The 27,518-nt window shown below is 44.5% G+C and overlaps 1 protein-coding gene across 3 annotated transcripts in view; it reads right to left on the bottom strand.

Annotated features, from left to right (window-relative positions):
* Positions 1 to 1,736: 1,736 nt before the first annotated feature.
* Positions 1,737 to 27,518, bottom strand: part of abtb2b (ankyrin repeat and BTB (POZ) domain containing 2b) — a 48,988-nt gene continuing 23,206 nt past the window's right edge. For 2 of the 3 annotated variants that reach the window (XM_071545160.1, XM_071545159.1), the window contains 16 exons: positions 20,408 to 20,557; positions 15,974 to 16,184; positions 9,311 to 9,463; positions 8,652 to 8,817; positions 8,373 to 8,462; positions 8,085 to 8,186; positions 7,721 to 7,817; positions 6,725 to 6,860; positions 5,853 to 6,124; positions 5,280 to 5,458; positions 5,016 to 5,121; positions 4,519 to 4,621; positions 4,320 to 4,407; positions 4,046 to 4,114; positions 3,483 to 3,596; positions 1,737 to 3,034 (listed from right to left, as the gene is read on the bottom strand). In XM_071545160.1, coding sequence (XP_071401261.1) covers positions 2,801 to 3,034; positions 3,483 to 3,596; positions 4,046 to 4,114; positions 4,320 to 4,407; positions 4,519 to 4,621; positions 5,016 to 5,121; positions 5,280 to 5,458; positions 5,853 to 6,124; positions 6,725 to 6,860; positions 7,721 to 7,817; positions 8,085 to 8,186; positions 8,373 to 8,462; positions 8,652 to 8,817; positions 9,311 to 9,463; positions 15,974 to 16,184; positions 20,408 to 20,557 — 2,270 coding nt within the window. In that variant the 3' untranslated portion in view covers positions 1,737 to 2,800. The remainder of the gene's footprint in view (positions 3,035 to 3,482; positions 3,597 to 4,045; positions 4,115 to 4,319; positions 4,408 to 4,518; positions 4,622 to 5,015; positions 5,122 to 5,279; positions 5,459 to 5,852; positions 6,125 to 6,724; positions 6,861 to 7,720; positions 7,818 to 8,084; positions 8,187 to 8,372; positions 8,463 to 8,651; positions 8,818 to 9,310; positions 9,464 to 15,973; positions 16,185 to 20,407; positions 20,558 to 27,518) is intronic. The other variant, XM_071545161.1, reaches the window with a different exon arrangement.

Here is a 27,518-nt window from a genome sequence, read left to right as displayed (position 1 = left end):
GTTACATGATCATGTATGACTTTGTTTGATTGACCTAATGATCCAAACATTCCCGTTTGTCATCCTGTTATCTGCAGCACTTTGTCTTTGGTTTTTCCATTTATACCTCTCTCTTAGTCTCACTTACCAGCAGTAGGAGTCAGAGGAACAATGACAAAAAAAACAAATGTGTTAAATGCAATTGTGGATATTTTTGTAATTTTGTCCTTATTTATTCATGTTTGTTCATCTCACTGTTTGATTTCCTAATTTATTATAACTTGGCTATTTATATGAAAGAAGCTGTTAGGTCAGTTGAATGTTATTTATTACCCTCTTGTGTGTTCGTAAAATGGGGCAACATTTGAAGAAAAAAGTTTTATTTTTTTTTGTTTGTTTTTTTTTGTTTGTCTGACTTTAACAGAATTATGTGAACATTGACGAGTTACAAATTCTCTCTTCCCTGACCTTTCTGAGAGGGAAAGAGAACTTGTGGTATCTGTTGAAAAAAATAATGATTTACCAGTAATTTAAGAATGTAGACTTAGCCTCTTTTTGGAGAGGGAATATGCTCTTCTATTGATATTTGTCAGTTTCATATCATTGTGCGTGTAGGCCAGGCCTGAGGAGAAGGATACCACAGATCCCGATCCACTTCTTCTCTTTGTAAATAGACAGACAAACCATGGGGGTTGATCGTCTTCTCAACCATGCTGGGGATTCCTGCTCTATGCTTTTAGCTTGTATTGCTGTGTGCATGTCAAACATGAGCTTTTCTTTGCATGGCTTTAGTGTTAATGTTCCATAACAAAACTCACTCCTCTCAGCCTTCATCACTTCTCTCTCCACAAAACTACCTTTTTACGTTCAAATTCTCCCTCTCTCCCTCAACCTTTCGCCCTCTCTGCTTTTTATTTACACCCTTATTTTTCCTTGTTCCCTTGCTCCCGCTGCCCTTTCCCCTCCTCCTCCTCCTCTATCTTGTGCACAAAGTTTTGAATGATGCTTCCTCTACTCTGTACCTCTCTCTGGAAGGCTCGGAGGTCTGGGCTCTCTCTATCTTTAGGTAGCAGAAGCACAGGGAGGGGATATCAGTACTACAAACACAAAGCAATACCCTATTGTTCACCCTCCTATCTATTTTCTACACTGGGAAGCTAGCAACACTAAGGACATCCGATGATTCTGAGGCCCAGAGCGGCCTTTTTACAGAGCAGGAACAAAACCGACTGATGTAATCCCCATATAACATAACTGTGAGCATCTTCAGTGCTGAAACAAATAAACTCATTCAGTTATGGTGTGTGTGTGTTTTTCCTCCTTGTGCCTGTATATGTGTGGGTGACTGCAGGCTTGAGACAAATAGTATAGTAGTTTGTTTGTGTAGTAGTTTGGGTGGGGTTTTCAACATAGGACAATACAGTGAGTGCTACAAAGTTCAGAGTATTTGATGGTTAAATTTTTATACTTTTGTGTGATTGGCAACTTACTGAAAACATAAACATGTCCTGAGACTCCGCCTCCCTAGTATCATAGTTTAAATAATGCTAAGATTTTTTTTGTTTTGTTTTTGCAAATGCTATTTGTTCATCTTGGACATCTTGTAAATGTGTGCACATGCAACTGTGACTTGTTATCCTGGATTTCAGGTAAGTCTATACCAGTCCAAACCAGCAGATGGCACTAGATATTTGGAATAACCCTGAAACATTTGGGCCAGCAACATTGACAAGGGCCACTTTGTGTGTTTACCAGGCATGGACCTTTATTACAATATTCAGCATTAAAACAGAATTCATGTAGTCTAAATCCCATGTTGGATTCTGCTATTGTACCTTTGTAGAAGCATTTAACCTCAGCATATATAAGCTTAATTAACTGTTAGAATGTACACAACCTGGAAAAACAACAGCTACACAAAAGTAACTTTTTGTAACAATAATATTAATAATTTGCTTGGATTAAAAACACAATAAAAAGGGAACACCCTGTTAAATACTCTCACATCTTTTTTTTCTCTTTAAATAGAAAATGTCCATCCCACTCTGCTAAGTGTTTTGTTTCTCCTGTCATACTTATTTTGTTTTTCAAAAATAGAAAATAAAAACAAACAATTACATAAAAAGAGGGTACATTTGTTAATCCAAAGCTTACATCAATGCTGGAGGCCCCATGTCCACTTCCTCCCTCCCAGTCTCATCATGACCATGAATGGGACATAGACAAAAGTCCAGCATGGCTGCCTCCCTTGATTCCTCAAACAGATGCTTGAATCTTCCATCACTTTCTAGCACTTCACTCAGAACCAAGGGGGTGCTAATGATCCCAATCCTCCTTGACAGTAATCACTTATCATGTCAGGTTTTGTCCATTAGAGGGCAGCAGTGCTCTACACTTCACCTGAGTTCTCACCTGCTGCATCCATCTGTTGCTTCTCTCTCCATTCAAGCTTCCAGAGCCTTGGAGAAAAAGCCTCACATCGTCCAATCTTCTACTTCATACACATACTGTACACTGCAATAAGTAATGAGATGAAGTGCTCAGGCACCAGATATAAAACACTGACTTGTCCATGGAGCATAGTCTGATAGGTGGCAGCCATCCACTGCTCTGTGTCCATTACAGTGTCCATGTACAGTAGAAGTTGTTGCTCCTTGTCACAGATGTAGGATCAGATGTTTCTACACAATAACCTGTCCTTGAACCATTTAGGCCACTTCAAAAGATCTGATCCTGTATCAGTGATAAGCTGAAACTTCTGCTCCTACCGCATCCTTCCACTCATGTCTGTCTTCTCTCCTTAGCATCTCCCATGTCGCCCTCAAACTCGGGAGGTGACGTGGAGAGAGCGTAGTCGCTGAGCCAGGCTGGCCTCCAGCTCCTCCAGAGGCGAGTCTCCCCGGATGTGGGCCAGAGTCGAGGTGGAGTTGGCCCCTGGGCGGGCCCCGGGGGGGCCCAGCAGTAGGCTCCTGAAGCCCTCTCTCTCCAGCAGAGCGGGCATCTGCTGCAGAAAGTAACCTTCGCAGAGTGAGCTCAGCTCCACCGAGCCGTGAGCCTGGGATGGGAAAGGAAGATATAATGGTTATCATTTTTGACACAAAAATAAAGCTGTATGGTGTCATGAAAATAGTATCTTGGCAGTACATGCAATGTATTTTGTTATACCAATAAGGGCACACTTGACTAGACTTGTGTTTGTTTGATTTACTTAACTGAATCAACTAATATCAAAATACTGCATGCAGCAATGCAAAAATAAACCGTAATGTATATTCTTGTGTGCAGTTCTTGGAATTTCCCTGATGCATGTAATTACTGAATAAATTACGTTTTGGAGAATGCATGCATAAATCTTCCATATTTTAACATAAATATTTCCCTATTGTGAAAGACCTCTATTCCAGAGAGATATACAGCAGAGCAGGGCTCTACTATATATGGAAACATCCTATACTCATTTGCACAGTGCATACATTAGTACAGTGTGTGTGGTGTGTGTGTACCTTGGCTGTCTTGTAGATGCTGACTGCAGTGTCCAGGCTGATGTGCTTGGAGCAGATGTGTTCACAGTGTCTCTGTAGCGCCCCCAGCTGGAACAGACTGGCAGCTGACAACAACTACAGGAGAAAACAGCCAAACGTTAACACTGGAGCACTGCCAAATGCCTTATATCACGATCACAAACACATAGAAGGTCACAGGGTGGGCATGTAATTAAAACCCCTCTGAAAAGAAACAGTACATATAGCCACATAGCAGCAATAGTGCATAATTTTAAATCCAAGAAGTCTTTACTGTGAGCAGTAATACATGAAGAGCCAAGGCTAAGCAGCAAATTCTCCTGTACACACTTGTCCCGCTCATTCATTAGATTCCAATGCAAACCACACATTCTTTGCTGCTGCAAGAACCTGATTTCTCCCTGAGGATCATTTAAGCTTCATCTAATCTAATATTTGCATAGTTATGAAGACATAATATTATACTAATAATACTAGACTAATATTTTACTGCTATAAAGACAGAATTGCTTATGTGTATCTATGTATAAAGTCATTATTCTCACCTCCAGCAGGTCAGGTACATTGGTCTTCAGTGACTCTGTTCCTCCACAGTACAGGTATGACATCATCATCTGGAGAGAGGTGAAAGTTCACATTTGACATCCAATACAGAACAGGAGCAACTACTGTAGGTAGCAGGACTCAGTGTAGCAGGACTCAACAATGTATGTGTTTTTGATATCCAATAAGGTCATCACCAATTTTTCTACCAATCCTATTTCATCATGTCATACTGAGGAAACAAAGATGTGCTTTCATAGAAAATCAATGAATTACCTGGAAAATGCTGTACTTGATGTCGCTGATCTCAACCTCCTTGTTGGGGCTTCCGTCTGGTCCAGAAGACGCCAGTAGAGACCTGAATCTGATGAGGGAAAACATCATGGTCACTTCCCTTCCAGTACGTTATGAAAATCACCGCTGACTCCTTATTACATTACATCTTCTTACATATTCATATTCTAGTCTCTCTCACCTGTCAGAAGCAGTGATCAGCAGGACTCTGTGGCCGTAGAATGGTTTCCCCTCCAACACAAACGTCACATCTGACATCTCCTGGTTATTCAGGAAGTGAGGGTCTGTAGAAAAACACATCAACAAGTCAGCATTTAGCCGACTTGTGTCTTTTGCTCCAGGGTGCTTGGACAGGACACATGGTAGTTGATGGGCACATCACTGTACAACTGGCTGCTGTAGGAATTGAGCCAGCAGCCTTCCAGCCACAGGAAAGTCACTCTAACCACGAATGATCACATGCTTTTGGTATATTCCTCTATCCAAATCAAACTCTGCCCTTCAAGTGTTAGCATTACACAACCTCTTTTGAGTATTATTTAAAACAGCAGCCTACAAATGTCAGCATGACGTCATTGCAGTCTTCCACTAAAGTAACTGAGCTATTGAAGGGCAACTGAGCTATTTTCATATAAATGCATAATCCATGTCATTTCATGCAGGGCAAATTTTTCTTACCCAGCTGTGCTGAGAGAGTAGCCTTCATCTCGGGGATGGCTGGAAGAGGCGCCGGGCCAAAACAGTGACTGAAAATGGCTGCCAACTGCTGGGTAATGGCATCATTCTGAAAGAAAATGAAAGAAAGAAGGAGGGAAGCATTATATCCCACCAAAAAATACAACTCATTTCATTTTTTTCATAGCAATGCTACACTTCATGATGAAGTTATCAAGAGGGAGGCAAGCAGACACAATGAGGTGGGAGTCTTGAGTGTGATCGTACCTTGGTGGTGCGTAAGATGTTGAACATGAGGGGCAGGCCTATGGAGACCAACTCCTGGCAGTAGTCTTCCTCTCTGATGGTGGTGAACTCTCTGAGGAGGGAGAGGGTGACCCCGGCCCTGGACTGCTGCTGGGCACTGCGCAGAGACTCCAGCCACACGTGCAGTTTCCATGGGACACCTGGTTAGGAAGAAGGGATACGTGCCGCGGTTTGTACTACAACAGTAAGAAATGTAATGTAGAGAGAAACGCAGTAAAAACAAGACAGAGATTTTTCGCATTACTCCCAATATCCAAAGCATCATACTATAAAGCAAGGGATCTCTGTCTGTATGTGTGTGTGTGTGTGTGTGTGTGTGTGTGTGTCCTTTGCATATCTCGAGAACCGTTCGTCTGATCTACTTCACACTTGGCGGGTGTATTGCTGGGGACCCAAGGACATGCAGTGTCGGATTTGGACGTTCAATATTAATAAACTTTGCATGAACAAGCGAACGGGCACTGCACTAGTCTTTAAAATTCATGTTATGAAAAGTAAGCAGGTGCTCTTTTTATTCCACTATCTGACAGTTACCCAAGGCTCGCAGCTCCATGGTGACGTCCAGGTACCCGTGCTCGGCGCTGTAGTAGCTGGCCTCCTGCAGAGCCTTCATCCTGGCCTTGCACAGCCTGGGTATCCCCCCCTCCGGCAGGGCCCCGGGACCAGAGGACGAGGTGGCGAGCGGGGAGAGGGGGAGGAAAGGGCAGACATCCTCACCCTCCACCCCCTCAGCTAAGATCTCCTCCAGAGACAGGACGTCCTCTTTGACCTGCTGGGGCTGAGTCAGTAGCTTCCTCAGCACGTTCCTGACAGGACGGATGGGAGGAGGCAAGGAAGAGGGGGGGAAGAAAGAAGACGTGGAATGAAAAAAAGAAAGAAAGAAAGACATATTATACATTTATGTGTGCCCAAGCAAAAACATACATATACCCATTTCAGCGACCCTGTACCCTCTTCTCTGATTACATAATCTGTCTCCCTCACATTGGAATGTGAAGTGTTGAGTCTACATCCTGTTCACACATATACACTCACACACACACATGCACAGCGAACAGGTGGAGTGTTTTACGCTACCAGTTGGTGTTCTGAGACAGATGGACTCTGTATGGAGGGGGGCCTTGACCTAGTCTTTCATACTCCCATACTTTCACGATCCTCCATTACACCGCATGGTACAGGGAGATCTACTCAAAGAGAGACCGGCTTCAGATGTTGGCTTAGGTCAAGTGTGATATAGTGCTGATATGGTTAGCGTTATTTCTAAATCACTTTCTCCCTCTCTGCGGTTTAGAGGCTAAAAGCAGGCAATCCGTCAGCGCCTTCCAGCACCATCTGTTGTCAACATGTTGATTTTTTCTGTTTTTTTTTTTAGAACTGCTGGGGTTAAACTGCGGGAGACGTACCTGTGTCCGTGTGCGGCAGCGTGACTGAAGCAGTTCATGTCTTCGTAGAGGGACGATGTGAGGGCATTTCCATCATGGGTCTTTGATAAGGGGTCGGCGCCGCGAGCCAGGAGCAAACTCACCATCTCATAGTTGCCTGGGAGGAGCATACAGTTAGTAACAAACAGATACAGCTCCTAAACACATTTAAGGGCTGTATCAGCCCTAAAAAATATTCTATGTAAAGTCAGTACATCCATACATGTTATTAATCCATACCCCTTGTCCCTATTTCCCACCAGTAGTCTACTTTTGTTTAAATTGTCTGCAGCATTGATTACTTTTTTGTGTTTTTACTGCTTACTTCATATTCTATTTGTATTTTCCCCCCGCTGTATCTTATTATTTTGCTGCTGCAGCGACCCAATTTCCCCACTGGAATCAATAAAGTTTCATCTTATTCTCATCTTTATTTTACATCCACAAACATAAACATGCAAACACACTTGTGTCGGAGACCGTTCACACACTGTCACGAGCTGCTATGCGGAGCATGTGTGTGTGTTGGAGTGTGTCCCTTTTACTACAGCTATGTGTGGCTTTCAGAAGATCCCACAGAGGAATGCTGCCCAGAGGCTTCTAAACAACCACAGGCAGCACTCCACTCCCCTCGTCCGCCCTTCATCTCTGTTTCACTCCAACTCTCTCATTCCCTCATTCCTTCCTTCAATGTCCCCTTCATAACTCAATCTCTTGCTACTTGGCGGTCTTTCTGAAAGTTAGCTCAGTACGGTTACTGTGATTGATAATTGTGAGAATTGTTATTAGTGGTTTCAGTGAAAGTTACTATACCGGTTCTCTCGTTCACTCATCTCTTCCTTTGATTCAACAGGCTTTGTGTCCATTTGAAATTAGGAACCATAAATGTTAGGCTTATTGGAACATATGCCTACTGTAAATAATATTGTAACACCGGCTGTGCCCTATGCTGTACTCAGTGTGTGTGTGCCCACCCACCTGCTGCTGAGGCCAGCTGTAACGGAGTGTCTGCTGTGCTCTCCTGTCCGTTGCGGACTGCTGCTCCCTCCACGTTGGCCCCTGCATCCAATAGGAGCTGGAGAAACACACACATATCTGGTTGACACACAACATCTGCTGTATTGTGCTATGTTTGACATACTGTATTTCGGTTATGGCTCTGACCTCTAACCTCACATTTGTCATTGCACTGTTGCAAGGCTCAACATTACATCCAGAGCGAGCTACTGCAGAAGTACTTTGTGTAGTTATGTTGCACAACCGGCATTCGTTGTGCATTTATGCTGCAGGATAATTCGCGTTAAGGGTGTGCGTGTGTGTTGGTGTGTGTGTTTTTACAAACCTGCACCACAGAGATGTGTCCATGCAGCACAGCAAAGGTGAGGGCCGCCCAGTGTCGACTGTCAGGGTGTACAGAGGGGTGCTTTGGGGAGCAGGGTGGAACCTGGCAACAAAGGACACATCAGTACATCAATACACACTACTACTAAAAAATCACACTATTACTGCTTCTGTGAATTCAAATGGTTTAAAACTGATGCATCCATTGTGGGTGGATGTGGAAATGTACTTTATGCACAACATTCAAACAAAGCTGTCCATCTGTTGGCATTGTAACAGCAGTATTTACCGCCACGTCAAGGTTGGCCCCGGCATCGATCAACATCTGGACCAGGGCCTCATCTCCAGCTGAGCAGGCGTACATCAGAGGGGTCATCCCCTGATTGACGATGCAAAGAGGGGAGCGAGAGAGATGGATGGAAGAGGAGAAGAAAAATACATGAGGCAGGGCTTTGGAGAATGATCTATGCATGTTATTTATGATTCATATTGCTACAGTATGCCTCCAAACAACACATATGGCAGACACACACACACACACACGTAAAGACACAGGCTCCTGCAGTACCTGGTCGTCCATGCTGTTGACCCCGTCGGGCCCAAGCAGATCGATGGCTTGGCCAATGAGATCAGTGCGTCCACAGTTGAGCATGCGAAAGCCCAAGTCTAGATGGAACTTGTCTGTGGCAGCCTTGGAGTCCAGACGCTTGAACGAACTAAAACAACACTCAGGCCTTGATGGAGAAAGAGAGAGAGAGACAGAGAGAGAGAAAGAATAAATAAGCAGCTCACCATTAATTGTTGACAGTTCTCTCAGAAATACATTATTTCAAGTATTTATTCCTGTCAGTCCTGTCAGTGTGTCTATATAGACCCAGTTAAATAAGACAGACAGATATAAAGACATAGACAGCCAAGGATACAATAATTTGAAATGCTTTACACTCCTTAAGGTCCATGCATACATTTATATCTGATGCTTTTATTTTTAATTAAGTGAGTGTACACTTTATGGAGAGGTTAATGAGACAGATTATGGCCAGTGAACACTCATTAATACACAGTACATAGCTATTTGTCAGTGTGAATTACAGCGCTATAGTTCATGGGTACTCTCAGCAATTAAGTGGTGTTTGTGTTTGTGTGTGTGTGTGTGTGTGTGTGTGTGTGTGTGTGTGTGTGTGTGTGTGTGTGTGTGTGTGGGTGGGTGCATTCTTCTTCACTTACTTCAGCTGTCTTGGTTCACAGTCCAGCCCTGGAAGGAGTTGCCTGGCAGTCTGTCTGACATCATCGCTGTCCACCAATAGGCTCCTGCGATGCTCAGCATGAACTATGGCCACTCTCATCCACTCCATCAGAGGCGGCAGCAACAAGAAGGGCCTACAAGGAGAAGAGACACATAAATCCACTGTATTCTATCTGGACGCTGACTACACTTTGTATTAATATGCAAAGTGTGTGACACCCAAATTAGGTACCATAGATTTACCAGACATTTAACTCTACTATACTCTACTATGAAAGTGAATGACAAGCTCCTTGGTAAACCAGTGAGATCACATCGGCTCTCAACTCTGAACCAATAAACAATCAGTAAAAGGCGTCATTTGAACTGATATGAATGGGGCTCTCAGTGTTCAGGGGCAGAGTTCCCTTTCCAACACTCAGTGACTCAGTTATGTTGAAGAGGCGCTCATAAACTGTGTGTTCAGCAGGATGACTTATGTATGTCTAGCAGTACTTCCCCTAACCCTGACCCTGAGTCACACACTAAAACACACACACATACACACACAACACATCTCACCTCGACCACTCACACATTCCTGCCAGCTTTCACACACCGCAGAGAGTTAGTGGCACATACAGTATGACTGATCAATGTTTATATGTTGGTTGCCAGGTTGTGAAGTTAAACACTTTCTTTGACCGTAAGAGCTGACAGGAGACTGTGGCCTCATTTTCAGTGTGGATTGGAAAAAAAAACCTTTTTACTGCAGTGGCTGACGAATAATTAGCCTATTTTTACACCACAGGCAGCCTAGTAAACTACCTTGACGCCCCTGTTACGATGCTGCAGCACTCAGAAATTATTAGACGCGGTTTCAACATAAAAGTATTTTACAACTTTTAGGACATTGACAAGACAACCAATGGAATATGAAAAAGATGAGATGGATGAAAATAGAAATGATGGACTAGAATAACTTGAACCTGAGGGAACAGGGGAAAATGTTATTGATTGTGGAGGGGCGGAGGGAGTAAACATCTTTCAGAAGAGGGATAAAAGAGTAGAACATTAGGTCTGTCGTGGTATTTGCGAACGTGAGATGCAGAAAGTCACTGGGATTACTGGATTGCTCTTTTTACCTCTCCTCCTGTCTTCTCTCTTTGTCACTCTCTGTTCTCTCTTCATTGTCTTCTTCTAAATCACTTTAGAAACCACTAGTGATATGGCTATCTGCAACGCCACGTCTAGCCAGTTATCTGGTATTAATCCCTTCTTGTTTATGCGTTTCTCTCACCATATGTGGATCGAATGGGACTGGGAACAATGGCACATTATTCTGAGTTGCATTGTTGTTTGCCTTTGATCCCGTGAAGCATCAGTCAGAGTGTGTTAATGAATGTTTGAACACTGTCTCTGTGTTATCGCTGGTGACTACGCCGCCGCTCCCCTGCTGTGATGTTATTCTTAGCAATGGCTTTACCTTTGTTCTGGGAGGATACACACAGTCAAATGCATATCATAAATACAGATGAAGGCACACATACGCATCCATATGCACACCGCAAACACCTACGGCACATAAGCATGCATCCATAAACCATTGTAGTGTGTGTGCTATAGGGATTGCAGTTCTTGTTAATGAGCACTGGGACCCCTGCAGTGCCATTCATTCGCCTCACTGTGTTTACTTTAAGTCTGAGAAGCGCACAGCAGGTACCTGTGGTTTCCTACAGAACGGCTCTACATTCCCTCTCATTCATCTTCTCTTCTCTCCTAGACTTATTTGCATACTGTAGTTAGCCTCGTTCATTTGTACAGTAATGCTGTTGTCTCCTCCATGGTATCTGCCGGTTTCAGAAACCAAATTTAAGACTTTTCAACAACTTTTTAACGCTACGTGGAACTTCATTTAACACCAAAATAAAGAAACAAAGCTGGCTAAAGCAGACTATTTCTGAGTGAACATAGCTAATGAACTGTACTATGAACTATTCAAATATAAACAGGCACTATAGGAAAATGGACACCAGGGAATTAATTGTTAAATCCAATTGTGCCTAGTAAAGCAGATACAAACAAAACACATTTTGCATATTTTTCCACTAATATAACCCTGTTCTGTATTAATTTGGAGTGGACATGCAGTGCAAAGAAGTGCAAGTCATTGCATGATGACAAAGATAAGACCTCTGATAACTGTATTTAACACACTTCAATAGTTTTCAAGGCCTTTAATGTAGTGATAATATATTTTAAGAGTTCTTCAGACTTTTTAAGGGCGCACAGACACCCTGTCCTACTCCACTGCTTCTATGTCAGATGGAGCTCCAGTAGTTTATCAATCGGTGATCAATGAGGAGGAGGGGCTCTGCTGTCACCCAGGCATGGCAGTTAACAAGCAGACAAGGGCCTGATGGGCTGCAGGAGGAGGAGGAGGGGGGGGGAATGTGGAATGGGGCTGGTAGGTGGGGATAAGGAGGATTTGAGTGATGGTTGGGGAAATGATTAGGAGGCAGGTGGGGGTTGTAGGAATGAAGATGGGGGTTGGGTGGCAGCTTGTGTCAGTTTGGGGACGGCAACATCGGTGTGGAGTGATAAGAAGGCCGTGTTTCTGAAGAGAGGAGGGGCAGTCGGCTTGGGAATCAATGCTCAATCCTTCTTATACGCTCCACTCGTCACGGGTTGGGGGAAATTGACGTGTGTGTTTGAGTGCGTGTCTGTGTCTGTATTCCCGATCGCTCTCTCCCAGGCAAACACCCGGCTACTTTACTGCATGCTTGCTTCCAGGCATGCACGCTATACTGGCACTTAGCCCAGAGTTAAAGCAGCTCCAATCAACCGTATCCAGCTCCGAGCCCTTTAACACTTAACGCTCATTGATCCATTAGAAAGCTTTTCTCTGTCTTTCACTATATCAATCAGCAATTTGCGGCCTGTGTTTTAGTGAGTAAAATAACATAAAAATCTCAACCCCTGCCTAATAAGCGAGGTAGTGTTCTCATTTTATGGCCTGAAATAGCAGTTTAAACAAAATACTCTGAGCTGCAGTTTTATGGCAATTAACCTTTAATTTTGTGTCTGTGTGCGTGTGTGTGTGTGTGTGTGTGTGGGAGGGGGTGTACACACAAATGTGAATGCATGGCCAACAGCACTCATACATCATGTAAGCATGAGTGTTGTGTCATTTTGAGTGTGTGTGTGTTTGAATGTATGTGTTCACAAGTCAACTGAGGCCCTGTGTGTACACACCTTTGCCAATGACCCACGACAGCAGATAGATGGAGCATGTCTGCACCATCATCCACACACTGCTCTGACCCCTATCCCTCCACCCATCTCTCTTCCTCTCCTCCGCTCCCTCTCCCAGTCTCTGGCACCCCCCCCCCCCTCCTTCTCCCATCTGACCCCTGTGTCTGGGTCACACCCCTCAGCCTGAAACACACACCTCAGCTTCGCCTGGGAGTCAGTACAACATCAAAGCCAGACGGTGGTTAAGACACTGAAACTAGATAGCGCCGCTGGCTCGCCTACTGACCTGACCCACTAAGGCTACACACTGAGAACAGCAGGACGTAGACACACACACACAGACAAACATATACACACACTCCCACACATGTCCAAACGCAGACACACGTGCACACACAAATGTTAAGCGTGATTCACGGCCCCTTTCTCGTGAACACCTGGATGGTCATAAAATGATAGTCAGCTCAAATCGTGCTCAGGTGTGTTTGAACTGGGAACTCTGAACCTGTCCGGCCTGAAAAGCACAACCATTTCTCCCCAGGAGGCAACAGCACACATGCTACACCAGCCCCATATTGCGACCACGTCCTGAAGCCAATCTGGTTCAGTTCACCTTGGAACAAAACTTCAATCAGATCCTGAAGTAGACCCCATCATGGGCCGCTGAGGGTCAAGGTTAACCACTGATCCAGAATCAGATTACTCCATTTGCAGTCTCATAAAGGGTCCATGAGGGGGGATGTAACCATATCTGACCTTGTATCTGTGGTTAGGAGTAGCCTCAATCGGCTATTCCTTATCATAGTAACACATCTATCCATTAGTGCTCCCTTCCATCCGCTGAGGGAAGGAGAGGGGCTGGGGTGGTCTGCTCAGCAGAGTAGAGTTACCCATGATTTGGGAATGCTCATTTTTTGGTAAAGAGGGGAGGGATTTCACCATAAAGTAAGGCAGATTGGTTAAGAACTTTCAACACTAACGAAAACTATTGTTTTTCTACACTGATTAACGTGAGAAAACGACTAATACACAAATAAGCAGACACGCAAGCACCGGTGGTCGCCTTCCCACACTGCGCTCAAGCCAAATACTCCCATATAACATCATGACTCTGCTAAACTTAAGAGCCAGGTTTAAAACATCATAACAAAAAAGGGCGTCTCTCCTAGTCTTAGTCTCTGGATTTTTTGCAATAAGGCTCTCACCAGGATCTGTAATGCTTGATGTTGTGGGCCACACAGATCTGGTGGTTTGGGTCTCCACCAAAGATTTTATAAAGCTTTCTGTAGAGGGTGAGCCAGAGAGACGGAGAGGCCCATTGAAGGAAAGAAGTCTGTATCATTACTAGGGCCTCACACTGTAATCATTACCAGGTCGGCTCTGCTCTACTCTCCCACCTGGGTCTGCTCTCCATGCTAACGCACACAGACAACTCACACAGGCACACAGATAGGCATATAGGGAAATAACTAGACAGAAAGGCAAACCAATAGATTTTTGGAAAAAAACAAGTCAGACACAGAGTCGCAGATGTTCCAAAATGTACACAGCTACAGTGCAACCGGATGCTAAATCATTTCATCATGCACACATGACCCAGGATGATATACAGCCAACATCAAAAACATCTGAGGAAAAGGCTGAGAGGAGGATGGGGAGGAAAAGAGGGGTGTGTGTTCGCTGCTCTGTTCTCTTTGATGCTAATGAGGAGCCCACCTTTGCTCACTCACACTGTGTCTGTTCATTATTAGACGTATGGGAGCCAGCTGGCACAGTGTGTATACATATGCGTGCGTGTGTGTGTGTGTGTATGTAGGTAAGAGAAGACATGGATTTGGCTGCTATCCTCACAAAAACGTTCACATAAATATGATCGTCTCACAAACACCGCGCATGCATTATAACCTAACAATCACAAACACATGCATTTAAAGAGGGTAAAACAGCAAGTGAGGAAAACACACACCCACACACACATTCAGCCAACGTACCACAACAAACTGAACACATACTTTAGTGGGAGCTGCATCCCATTTGTTTGGTTGAGCGCTACCTTTAGACAGGCCTCCATACATCAGTTTAAAAAGTGTAATTAACCTTTACACATGCGGGAGCACTTTCCACTGACATTTGTAACATATAGTTACTCTGGGAGTCACACATGTGTCTGGCTGTTTTTTTCTATGAGACAGGAACACAGAGGTGTGGTGGGCAGCCTGCAAATACTTCTCTCACACCCACTTACAGACTCAAATTATAACTAAAAACAATATTGGCTTAACAAACTGAACTCTTTTAGATTGCATGTATCTAAAACATTTCCATGAACTGCTGAATATCACCATTACAGGACTGTCAACTCCAGTGACCACATATGTTATGTAACCCAATGTTTTATGATGTTTTATCAGTTAATACTGCAAGAAAGGAACTAGTCAGTCATGACTCAGGTCTGAGTTACTCCATGCCTTCTGTGGCAACCCTATAACATAAGCAGTGACGTCCGCAACAGATTACACTCAATCTTTTACAGCTGTTCCTCTAACACTATGTACATTGTGGATTAGTCAAGAAAAATTACCAAAAGGATCAGGTATTCTACTAAAACCAGAACATATTCATGAGAATAAAATATAAATGTTGCAACATTTTCCATGATACAAATGTTTCAGTGTTTCAAATTGAATTAAGGCTGTCCAAATGTTTTCAACCAGACATCTCAGGACTGAGGAAAGACCAGAATTACCATAATCAGGCTACAAAGGCAACCCAAGGAGGATCTGAGGAGCACCTAACAGAATTAAAGACCATTAGCACCTCCTAAAATCCCTCCTTCAATTAGGTCTTCAACCTAATTCACACCTTAAAGGTGCAATTCACCCTTCCATCAGACTAACATTAACACCTGGAAGGTCCTCTCTACCTGTCATTTACCTACAGAAAATTAACACTTCAGTGTCCACAGGACAATAATGCTGTGAGGACCAGCAACAGAGTGAATGGCTGAGATAGGAAGATGGTCTGCAGAAGAGCTATTCACGTGATTAGAACTTATTTGTTAATTTCAGAATTTGGAGGTTTGTGTATTTGAGTTAGCGTATTGTTCGCAATGGCTCAACTACTGCCGATAATCACATTTCTATCAAAGTCAACCTCATCGCCAGATCAAATGTTTTTCTTCTAATTAGGGATGTAATCAGGAAAACAAAACAAAGCAGAAAATAATGAGAGGAGAAGCAGGAAAACGGGAACAGTTCTAAGAAATACATTTTCTGAAGTTGTTGTTGTGCATGAAAAAACAGAAAACCTGAAAAAAAAACCTGTTTAAGATTAGATCTGTTGTTTCACTGCCTCTGTTCAGTTTGGAGAGCACCTAAAACTCTCTTTCTCCGGCCATGTGTAACTCCCACCTCTCCTTGCTGAGGGCCATGCGTGGAGGGTCCAAGTTGGGGTTCTCCATGGACTCCATTTGCGGGCAGCGCAGGAAGTAGTAGAGGGTGTGGAGGGCGTCCGGCGACCAGGACACGGGCTGCTGGGGACGGGCATGGCGGGCTGGACTCAGCCCCGGGCGCACTGAGCTCAGGCGCTGCATGTGGTGCATCGCACGGGACACCAAGTCACCTGGAACAAAGACAGAGGGGGGGTGGGAAAGATAAGGCGGATTAGGGTTAGGTGGTTTTAGCAGATATTTGGTCTAATACACAGACACATGATGCTTGTACATTTCATTTGCTCAATTCAGTGATACTGTATCCTCGCTCAAAAGATCATTGGGGTGGTTTTCTCAGACAAGGACAAGAGAAATGCCAAGTGTCACTGGAACTATAATGAGAGTTGTCAGTGCTCAGTATAAACCCTGAGGGCTCCCAATCCAACCGGATTTCCTTTTTTCCCTCAACCATTTACATTGGGCCTCTCCTTACTCATTACTCTCCTCCCTCGATCCCTCTGTTTCTCTAGTGGTATATGCTATTAGCGGTGTCATTATCAGTAAGCATAGCCAGGCGGCCAGTCTAAATAGCCATTCATCTTTAATCACTGAAAGAGCTAATGGGCTGACAGACGGGCTCAGACTGCAGTAGATCACAGGCTCTAATGAACCGTTCAGCTGTTTCTCTATTGACGCCCTTCACTCAGGGCCACAATAGTGGGTGTCAGTCAAATGGTGGCAGCAAAGTAGGTCTATGGTTAAGTCTTGTAACAAAATGTACAAAATTGTCTAGACTAGCCAGCTGTGCTGTGAAACACACTATCTATCTTCTACTGAGATAAATACATATCAGAGGATTCATCCACCCACACTCTGAGCTGAGCAGACAACCACATGTTGATACATTCATTTGGACAGAGACTTTTCACTGTGTGTACGGTATATGAAAGAATCAGACTATTGGCGCATACAAACATGGGGACAGACAGAGAGGCACACACACACACACACACACACATACACACACAGGAGATAAGAGAGAGGGGGTAGGGCTGCCAGGAGTAGGGGATGTAGATAACATCCTAGTGCGTGACTGAGGGGGGCAGAGGAGAAGTGGAGAGGAGAGGCAAAATATCAGTCGTCACAGGGAGGAGATGTGGAGGAGGAGGGGGAGAGAGAGGCGGAGAGAGGGAGGGAGGGAGGCCAGGTCGAGTTTTGGATCGTGTAACGCTCATTTAGCATAATTACCCCTGGGTTAATTTCTAACCAGATTACTGTGAGTGGGAGGCTGTACGGGGGCCAAGGCTGGGGGAGCAGCAGTGTGTGTGTGTGTGTGTGTGTTAAGGGGTTTGGGGTACTTCAGGGGGGCGAGATGGGGGTAGCCCTCCCAAAACAGACCCCACTTAAGGCTGAAGGGGCTCCTTTGTGTTCCCACCACCAGCAGCCCCTCCAGGAGGTCTCCCAGGAATTATTCTTGCCCAAGACGGAGAGCCTCTCCTCTGGCTTCCCAGCCCATATCGATGCCCCGAGGCTCCGCTGAGCTCCAGGGGTCGGGAGGATATGAAATACTACATTCTTAGATTCCAAGTTATATTGGAGTCCTCTTTCTCGGCCTGGGAGTCAATAAACTGTGCCACTCCTGTTTTTCCAAATACATCTTGACAAAGTGACTCACTTATAGGTGGAGGTAAAGCCTGAAAGATCATGAATCAGGACACGAGGGATAGATATAAATAAATGTAATGTTCTGAAGATTAAGGCCATTAGAAGAAGCCCACTGAGTAAATTCAACACAAACAGGGGTTTATATCTCTGCCTCTCTGCCCCTCTCTGCTAATGGTGCTGATAATCTTCATAGGCTTTACTGCGAAGCTCATTTTGTTTGGGTAAGTCTGGTCCAGATCATTAATGTGTCTCTTAGTCATCTGGATGGACTCATACTCATAGTTTCCCACAGCTGATGGAAGACCACCACAGTGCTACGAGTGAAGCGCATTCAAATTCGGTCTGGTCTGAAGACAGCATTCGGGTGCAGTCGATGGGTTACACCACATTTCCAACGATTTTAGGTGTTTCGCTGAAATGTCCAGGTTCCTGCCATCCACTATCCCTCATATTTATGTATGCTGTGTGTGTACGTGTGTCTGGCCAGGCCCAGTCTACAGATCCAGCAGCTCAGTACAGATGCTCCTGTGTCTGCCGAGTCTCTTGGGCACAGATCAGAGTGCCAACGCCTCAGTGTGTTTTTGTTGAGTGTGTGTGTGTGTGTGTGTGTCCTCGTGCTTGTGTTTGTGTGTGTGTGTGTGTACATGCGCGAATGTGTATGTAGGCGTGATTGGGTCCGAAGGATGCCAGCCCTGCCCTGAGCGGCCTGGCTTCACACCGCCGGAGAGGCATGGCACAAAGAGAGCAGTGAGCGAGGGAGAGAAAGAGTGTGTCTGTGTTTGAGAGTGTGTGTGTGTGTGTGTACATTTTCTTAATGCCCCTCTAACGGTGGCGGTGTATGAACGTGGCCTTGTGCTGGTTGAACAAATGGCAGAGTGTTAGCTCATTTGGAGGAGGAAACCTATCCCCCTCCCCTCTCACCAACACTAATCCCCCACCCCCCGCACACACACACCTCACTCCTCACCTCTCTTACCTTTCCATCATTTCCCCTATCCCCTCTCACTCCACACGTCTTGACCCTGCTTTACCCCGCTACCCACCTCATCCTTAAACTTAATCCCTCACCTTTCCAAGCTCCATCCATCCTCTACCTCTTCCACTCCTCCGTCTCTTTCTCTCTCTCCTTAATGATCCTGATTCCCGCTCTCCATCACTGCCAGCTCCATCACCCCCTCCAGTTAAAACAAACCACAGATACAGTAGAGTACAGTATGTGTGTGTGTGTGTGTGTGTGTGTGTGTGTGTCTGTCTGTGTGTATGAGTGTGTGTGTGTGTGTGTGTGTGTGTGCGTGCCTGCCTCCCTACTTGCCAACTCGGGTCCATGCATGTGAAATATGAACGGCAAAAACATGGACACTAAAACTGACACTCTTTTCATTCCATAAAACAAGAAATCCTTTCAATCTTTCAAATTCCAACGGCTAAAAAAAAAAAGTCTTGAGAATCTCTCAACACACTACTCAACAGTTTTACTCTTCCCATCAGTATAGACCCATAGATCTAAGTTAAGGCTACACTAACTTTAGATAGTGTAAAATAGATATAAATCTAACACCCACAACAGTCTGATATTCTTACATGTGACTGGTAAAAACAGGAATTCTGTTTTCACAAGCTGTGTTATGCCAATCTGATGATTATATTCACACTTTCTTATAAAACAGATAGTTGTGGTCCTTACTTCTCATTTGCTGAGACACTTCTGTTAATGTTATAAGAGGTGTGATTTTAAAACTCGAGAGTTAAAGCTTTAAAATGATCAAAGATCCTGAAAGAAAGATCCTTTCTGTTTTAGTGCAGCTTTCAAGGAAGCGGAGCCATCGTCAGCTCTACTGATCAGACACAGGCTCTTTCCGCTCTTTAACCCCGAGGTGGCTGGAGGCCATGGGACTATCCAGGGGAGACTGGTGTGAGGCCCACTCTTCCTTGCCCTCTGATAAAACACACAGACAGACCTAAGAAGCAGGAAAACAACAACTACAGAGTGATTCCAGGCTGCAGGGAGCAAAGATATAGCTCCATCCTGACTGACAGGAGACAGAAAAAAGTATGAGAGGCCAAGACTTTTCCCATGCTGACTGACTGGTGAGAAAGATGCAGGGCACTGGATAGTTTGTGTTGACCTGATGCAGACTGATAGGTAGGCAGGCGGACAGACAAGGGACAGACAATATACAGACAATCATTGAAAAGTGGTAAGTAAGCAACCAAGGCTGAGAAAAAGAAATAAACAATCAGAAGCTTTATCACTTTATTCTCCGGGGCCAGCAAAGTGTATAGATAAGCTCTTCCACTGAGACTAGCTTACATGAGAAAAGTGTACATTAGGCCTCTTTCACAATGAGACACAAGATGACTTATCATGAGGCAGACAGTGATAAAAAAAAGTATGTCCATTACCACTCTTTATCACATGGCTGTCTGCAATAACAGTCTTTTTGGCTGAGGGAAGACAAAATCTGCTTTCTGTCTTTGCAGAGCCAGTAAACAGGGTGGGAACAGGAGGGTTAAACACATGTTAGGAATGTGGACGGGTGGTGAAAAGAATGTGTGACTATGAATTTATCATCTCTTTGAATGTTGTACTGTATCTGTAATAACCTGATAAGACCGTTTATTGGGTTTGGTAAGCTTTACTAAGCGGAGTGGTGAAAGAGCTCTGAGGAACATGGTAAACGCACACGATCTGCTAACATAAAGTCGACCCAGGACCTCACACACCCCGTTGAACCATGTCTATACTCACTGAGTTCAGAGATGCTGCCCACACAGGTAGCCAGCAGGGACTGTTCCAGGGTCCTCAGCTCCAGCTGGGCATAGGCATCCTCCCTGCTCTCCACAGCCGTCTGCTGGCCCTCTGTGTAGGGACTGAAGTGGGCCGGGAGAGACAGAACACCTAGGGAGACAAAGACAGAGAGAAAGAGATGTTTAGGATTCATGTATGACCAATTCAAATAAGTAATAACCCTCCGTAGCTTCTGCAAACCGTTCATCCCCTGCTCCTATAGAAAGCAAGTCACTATTCCTGTCTGTATTTACACTGTGCGTTTGAAAATCCTCCTGACATGTAACCCATCCCGCTGAGGGCAAATAAACACACAGAGGAACGTGAGGCCTGCTCTCGACACGTCCAGGAAAATAAACAGAGCACACAGCAAGATCAGGCTAATACAAACAACACACATGTACAGAGCATCCCATGCTTTTTTCCCTCTTTTTCAGAACAAAAGAGGAGAGGAAAGCACAGGCAGAGGCAGCACAACGAGGAATACCAAGGCAGACTGAGCTTATTGTAGAATTCCCGAAGAACTCTGAAGAGACTTTAGTCAAGCGATACAAACGGTAGATACATGATATGATATAGCTCCAGTAGAAGCTGATGTGGCTAAAGCATGTGGAAGAGTCAGTAAGGTCTGGGTTTGGTATGGGGGATCATGAACTGAGGATGTCACCACTCAGTTTTGTTGCAGACCCTCAGCAGAACGGTGGAGAGGTCAGAGACCACCACCAGCCCAGACTCTGACCCAACAACCCCTAATGTGACCTTTATTTACACTTGCACACCCACACACAAACAAATCCCGTTACCCAAGAAACCTGATATACTTTGTCCTTCTCAGACCAACACAGGAGGGTGTAAGGAGGGGTTTAAGGGATAGTACCCCCTTATGTTAACACTTATTAAAGGATAGCACTTATTCAGTTTTTAATTTTTATGCCAATAAAGCCGCACGTTAAAATAGAATATACTGTAACACCAAATGACTGGGAGTGCCCTATCCAAACATGCAAAAGGTCCATCTTAACAGGCCATTTATTTTAATATTGAGTCGTAAAGCCTTATTTTTCAACAGGCAAACCAAACATTTTGCCAATGAGGTGAAATGATTTCACTCATTTCTAATGCAAATCAACTTTTTTCAAATCATGTGCCATTATATTGATACCAGTGGTGTGATCTGCCATTTTTCAGGATACTGTCAAGATATTGTCACTTGTTTGCTGCAACAAGCTGCATCAGGAACAAGTGAGTGTTTCACTCCATTTGGCAGTTTTTCTGCTTGTTTAAAGCAAAACAAGACTTCATGGTTGAATATGAGACAAAATTAGGTGTTAAGAGGGACATTTGTTGCAGTGTATACTACTTCCACTGCTGCAGCCATTCATATAACCAGGGTCAAACCAGGACATGTGTGGCATTTCCTCTTCAAATGGACCCTCTGGAGACAGTTCAAACCCAACCCAGCCACCTCTAACAAGCTGTATGCGTAATGTAAAGGAGAAAATAACATTTATTTTAATATCAGTCGAATTCAAATAAAATGGAAATGCATACTTATTAGTGCTTGTTTAGTTAGAGCAGATGTCAACAGTAAGACCATCTATCTCAACAGAGTATCACTTATCTCTCCCCACAGACTCAGATAACAGACAAATTACGATGACTTATGTAACAGCAAAACACTAGGTTTGCTCTTTTATTCTGTATGACAGCCAGTTGTCAGACTAATTGCGGGCGAGGAGATAACGTCACTCTTACATAACCAAGAGATGTCGTCCCGCTCTTTTAATGCTGCGCCCACCCCCCGCCCCGTGTTTGGTGTTCTACAGCTAAAATAGATGAAGGTTGAGACAAGTGATGGTGAGAACACAGAGTGCTGTTTCTGTGCCTTACAGCTATTCTCTGCTGGCTGAAAGCTCTGACACATTCATTAGCTTTCTCTGTATCCAGGAGCTTTATCTGGTTGTGTAAGGCCTAGGATCTGCTCTCAGAGATGCCTGCTGAGTGGACAGCACTAGTTGGAAAGCTACCGTGCAGCTAGTTGTGTCCGGGTAAACACGGTTAGCTGCCCAAGGATTAACCTTTACTTTGGCTCCTGAACCAGAGGTGAGCTCTCTGCCAAGCTGGAGGAAATGAGCGAGAGATGGCTGAGGATGGAAAAGAGAAAATGGAAAAAGGAAAGATGATCAGTGCAGGTTTGTGATTTATGTACGAAGCCCTGAGGAAAAGAAAAGAGCCTTCTCCTCCTCTCCTATTCTCATCTCTCTCTCTCTCTCTCTCTCCCCCTCTCTTTCTCTCTCCCAAATGCATGGGCTCCCATCCCCAAAATGACATTCCCATGTGCTTCCGGCAAGCGGTGTCCTCTCATTGGAATTTGTGAAGGATGTTGAAAAGAAAAGCTGCTGATAGATGTAAAAAAAAAATAAAAAATCCCATAATCTTACTCTGAGGTCCCTTCTTCTCAGTGGCCCTCAACGGGGACAGGAGGAGAGCACTGAAAAAACGAGCGGCTGTAAAAATCCTGACTGGGACGGCACAGGAGAGCAGGGGAATATTTCAAAACCCGAAGTTAAACAGTAAACCTTTTCAGACGAAATACTGCCATGCCCGCAAACACATTTCTGCATCGTAAATTGCGGGAGATACGGCTAAACGTTTGCTTACAGTAAACAAGTCCTCTGCGGTTTCCAAAAGTCAACGTGATTTACATTTATAATGCAGGGTTTATGACCCAGAGTAAAGGCTCTATCTAATACAGCACATTGCCACAGACACACCGCTTTGTCATGCACACAACAGCAGCCACCACAGCATAATATGCAACACAATGCACACTTGTGTCTGTGCACAAGCACACATACACACACACACACACACACACACACACACACGTATTGTGCTGGCCCAGTTCCTCCCACAGTATTTCACAACAAAGGAAGGTTAAGCTATAAGACAGGTACAGTGTTAGATCACATGCGCCAGGTGTGAACGTCATAAAATTTATATGACAGGCTGTATATCAACTGCTCTATAAAGACAGCGAGAGGGGGACATTATTGCTGAGAACAGGGTTTTTCAACTGAGAGGCATGGCATATAGCATATGATATGTTGACTTCCTAAAAACAAAGCCGAGCAGAGAGGGTGAAAGTCACCTCACTCCGGAGGAGCGCTTCATAAATGAAAAACACATTGACAGAATTAAAGACATGCTCACTCTGGCAGAGTTAGGCTCCCTAAGGGAATCCAGTCCCACAAAATGTGTAACTCCATCTCTCTCTCTCTCTTTCCCTCTCTCTCTCTCCCTCTCTTTCCCTCCCTCTCTCTCGCTCTTTCTCTGCAGCATCCGACTTGTATAATATGTGCTGACTCTCCATTCCAACACAATGGAAACGGCTGCCTCTAGCAGAGCGCTATGCTACACAAAGAACATGCACATCAGACAAACAAACTGTAGCCCAAACACACACTCATACACATACACAAGCACACACACACATACATACACTCACTCATGCCTGTTCATATATGCTTATACTATTCTGACACGTCACTCCAGGCAGTTTAAAGAATGATAATGAGGGCTTCTCTTTCGCAGCTTGTGAATCATTCCTTAAAACACCCAAGAGCGTGGAAGCGTGGGCGAAGCCTCTGGAGCAGTAATTCCTTTAATGGACCTTGTCTGACTCTCTTTCTCTATATTATCCTCTGAAGGCCTTGAGTTGTCCTTACACAGAAAAACAGAGGGGAGTTATTCATAACGACGGCTGCACACCCGACAGACCTCTCACTTTAACACAACATAAGTTTCTCTGCCTATACTTTCCTGAACTGCCTCAGTGTGTATACTTTGGCCTAGTCAGTGACTATAGTGGCCTCCATGACAGTAGTAGTACATGTGAAGGGTCAGATGAGATGTAATGTGAATAGCTTATTCAGAAATGGCTTTAATTCAACTCAACTCAGTGAGACTCCTAAGGTACAAGCCATTTTGAGAGGTTCTGTCTCATTAACGTGGGAGAGGGTCTGTGAAAAATTGAATGTGTCAGCAAAAGGTGTGTGTATGTGTGTGTGTGAGTGTGTATGTGCATGTGTCTGTGAGTGTGTATGTGCATGTGCAAATTAACATATTTATTCTCACTCCCTGTAGTGTGTGAATCACCCAGCACCGTCACATTGACGTTATTCCGGTTTTCAAGCTGTAGGTATTTGCATAAAATACATGTTAACGTTTCAAAATAGAACTCTAATAAGCCCCGGAAGACTAATTAAACCAGTGTAGTGAGTGAATCAGTTTAAAATTGTTCAGAATGCTTGCATAGCAACGCCTGAAGAGCAGCTCTATCTACCCTCTATGCTATATTTAACAATGTAAGCCAGTTAAGAACTTTTTGGAGTAAACAGCTGGTTCATTTCCAGCACACAGAAAACATCAGATTTGTACTATATCCTATTCTTAAGAAAACCAAACATGTCAAACTGGCACTGTGTTGATATTTCCTCAACTTTTTTAAGCTCTTCCAGAATATTTATATATTTAGCCTGCCTAAAATAGACATGCCTTGACAGAAAGAGCTGAAATCTTTGGAAATGTTAATGTAGTCTACCTTTAAAAACACTCCTTTCAAATCACTCTGCCTGCTTCTTTCAAAGTTCAAACATTCACACACCACCACACTCCCAGTAGTTCCCACAGTCCCACCCCACGCTGGCTTCACCGCTGAACCCCAGCCTGCGTCATTTGGGCCTGAGGTAGGTCCGCAGCCAACCAGCGCCTGTCCCCACCACCACCACTAATATCACCAGCACCAGCAGCTCCAACACTATATGCATCATTTTTCTCTGGCACTGAGAGACGTTGAGAGGCTGATATGAGAAGGAGGAGGAGGAGAGAGGATTGAGGGTTGTGCAGATCTGGTGGAAGAAGAATGAGTCACGGAGAGGAGGGATAAGACAGAGGAGGGACTGGTGGTGGTGGGGGGGGGAGGTGGGAATATCTGAGAATGGGAAGAGGGCGAGGCAGGGGAAGACAAGTGGCACAAGGGATTCATTCTGTTGCGGCCATTACGGTTCCATTTCTGAGGTTGACCCTGCAAACGTCATGTGGGAATCCCAGCTACAAATCACAGCTGAAACTCACCGCAAAGCCCATAGCAGTCCCCAGCCCATCCAGACTATCTCTCCAAGCCATTGCAGCTCCTCCACGCTCAGCCAAGCCATCACTCTCAATGATGCACACGACATATTGCTAACCCGAACAAGGTCAGCAAAAGTGAAAAAATTAACCACATTGTGTTACGCTAAAAGTTTTTCAAACCTAACCCAATCAATGACATACTTTATAAAAGACATTTCACATTCACAGGGTCAGAACAAGTTGAGCAGTGGATTGAATGAACTATTTTTGCAAAATGTAAGGGAATGTAACTAGACATATTTTTTCTTTTCATGAGAAGAGATTCAGTCCTTGATCTGCAACATCTTTGTGTGTCGGTATATTCTTTCATAGCGCTTTTCATTTCATCTCTGTTCCCACCACCTCAGCCCTGATAAAAGCACATTCCTGCAGCATAATTGGTCTGTGTGTGCTGATTTGTTTTGTCTACTGTGAAGAGAGTGTGTGAAAGACAGAAAGACATGATCAGGTTTGCTCTTGCCTCTGTATGCTGTCAGTATGCTGATATATTGTATAAAGGGAAGACGTGAATCTGGACACACACACACACACACACACACTCACACACACACACTCACTCACTCACAAGTGGACACCTGCCTTGTCCCTGTATAACAACCTCTTCATTCATGACAGGCTGGATGGATCAGAGAGCTGGGGAAAAAGGGGGCTTCAAAGCCACTTCCCTTCCCCAGAAAAGAGCTCTGATTCTGGGCCAGGAGGCTGGGCTGGTCCCTGTGTGGAGGCTGGAGGGTGGAGGGTCACACAATAGTACTGTGTTTGACACAGCCATTATTGGGTGTGTATTACCACCACCCCCTGATCTCCTCCTCTGTCTTTCATAGAGTACGTCTTTCACACGAGAGGACACACACACACACATACACACACACACACACACACACACACTCCTGCTTCATTTCATGACAATGGAATCCACAGGCCAGATGTGATTTTTCACTCATAGCCCTGGCCTCTTGTTTTCCACACTTAAAGGCTCCAAGACACCTGTTTTTCACACATGCAACCTCACACACACACACAACCACATACTTCTCTCTGTTATTAGGGATTCGGTACCACACACACAGGCACGTCTTTTATCAGAGGCGCTGGGAAGGTTAACACCAGTAAGATAACACCAGTAAGACTGATGAACAAACTTTTGTCTGTGTGTGTGTGTGTGTGTGTGTGTGTGTGTGAGCTCTGCTAGACTAACTGTGGGGTTTCAGCATACAGGGTTAAAAATATCCACGTTTGCCTGCTTTGGCGGACCCTCCTCATGATCCTTATCTAAACAGACTTCAAGTGGGACAGAGGGGCATTTAGAGAGTTAACGTGCTCTATTAGCACTCTGGCTAAAAATAATCACTCATTTGACTTGTTCGCATCTGTCTTTCAAAATATGAACGACTGTGGAGTTGCGGGCAGACAGAGAAGCATTCATAAACTGAAGCTACTCAGTTAAATTCACAGTCACTGGCCATTCATTGGAGTATTTGCATTAGTTTGAATGGAGATGTATCCAATTTATTTGAGCACAGTGAAATAAAAAGGCATCAAAAGCCACTGGTCTCTCTCTCTGATTCTCTCGCTCTCGCACACACACACACATTCACGCCTGTTAGAGCCTGATAAATCACAGGCCATGATAGACGAGTGAAGTGCGGTCTGGTCGCTGTCCCCTGACACCTCTGGTGACCCCCAGCTGCTTGGGGTCACGGGTCAGAAGTCGCCCTCAGCTGGGGCTAAAAGAGGAAGTAACCTTATCAGTTGTGTAAAAGGGGGCTTCCCTGAGCCACTGAGTGAGAACACCCACTCACATCATTAATCACTGCAAAACACAGAGCTAAGGATGGAATGACACAGAAAATTCCTATATTTGGTGAATATGGATGAA

Source organism: Centroberyx affinis, unplaced genomic scaffold (assembly GCF_046629955.1).
Source record: "Centroberyx affinis isolate AG114_WGS23_722 - 3 ecotype Tasmania unplaced genomic scaffold, CSIRO-AGI_Caff_v1 ptg004786l_1, whole genome shotgun sequence".
In the NCBI taxonomy this organism is placed as follows: domain Eukaryota; kingdom Metazoa; phylum Chordata; class Actinopteri; order Beryciformes; family Berycidae; genus Centroberyx; species Centroberyx affinis.
Note: the sequence above shows the minus strand (reverse complement) of the source record. Positions and strands in the feature narration are given on the sequence as shown.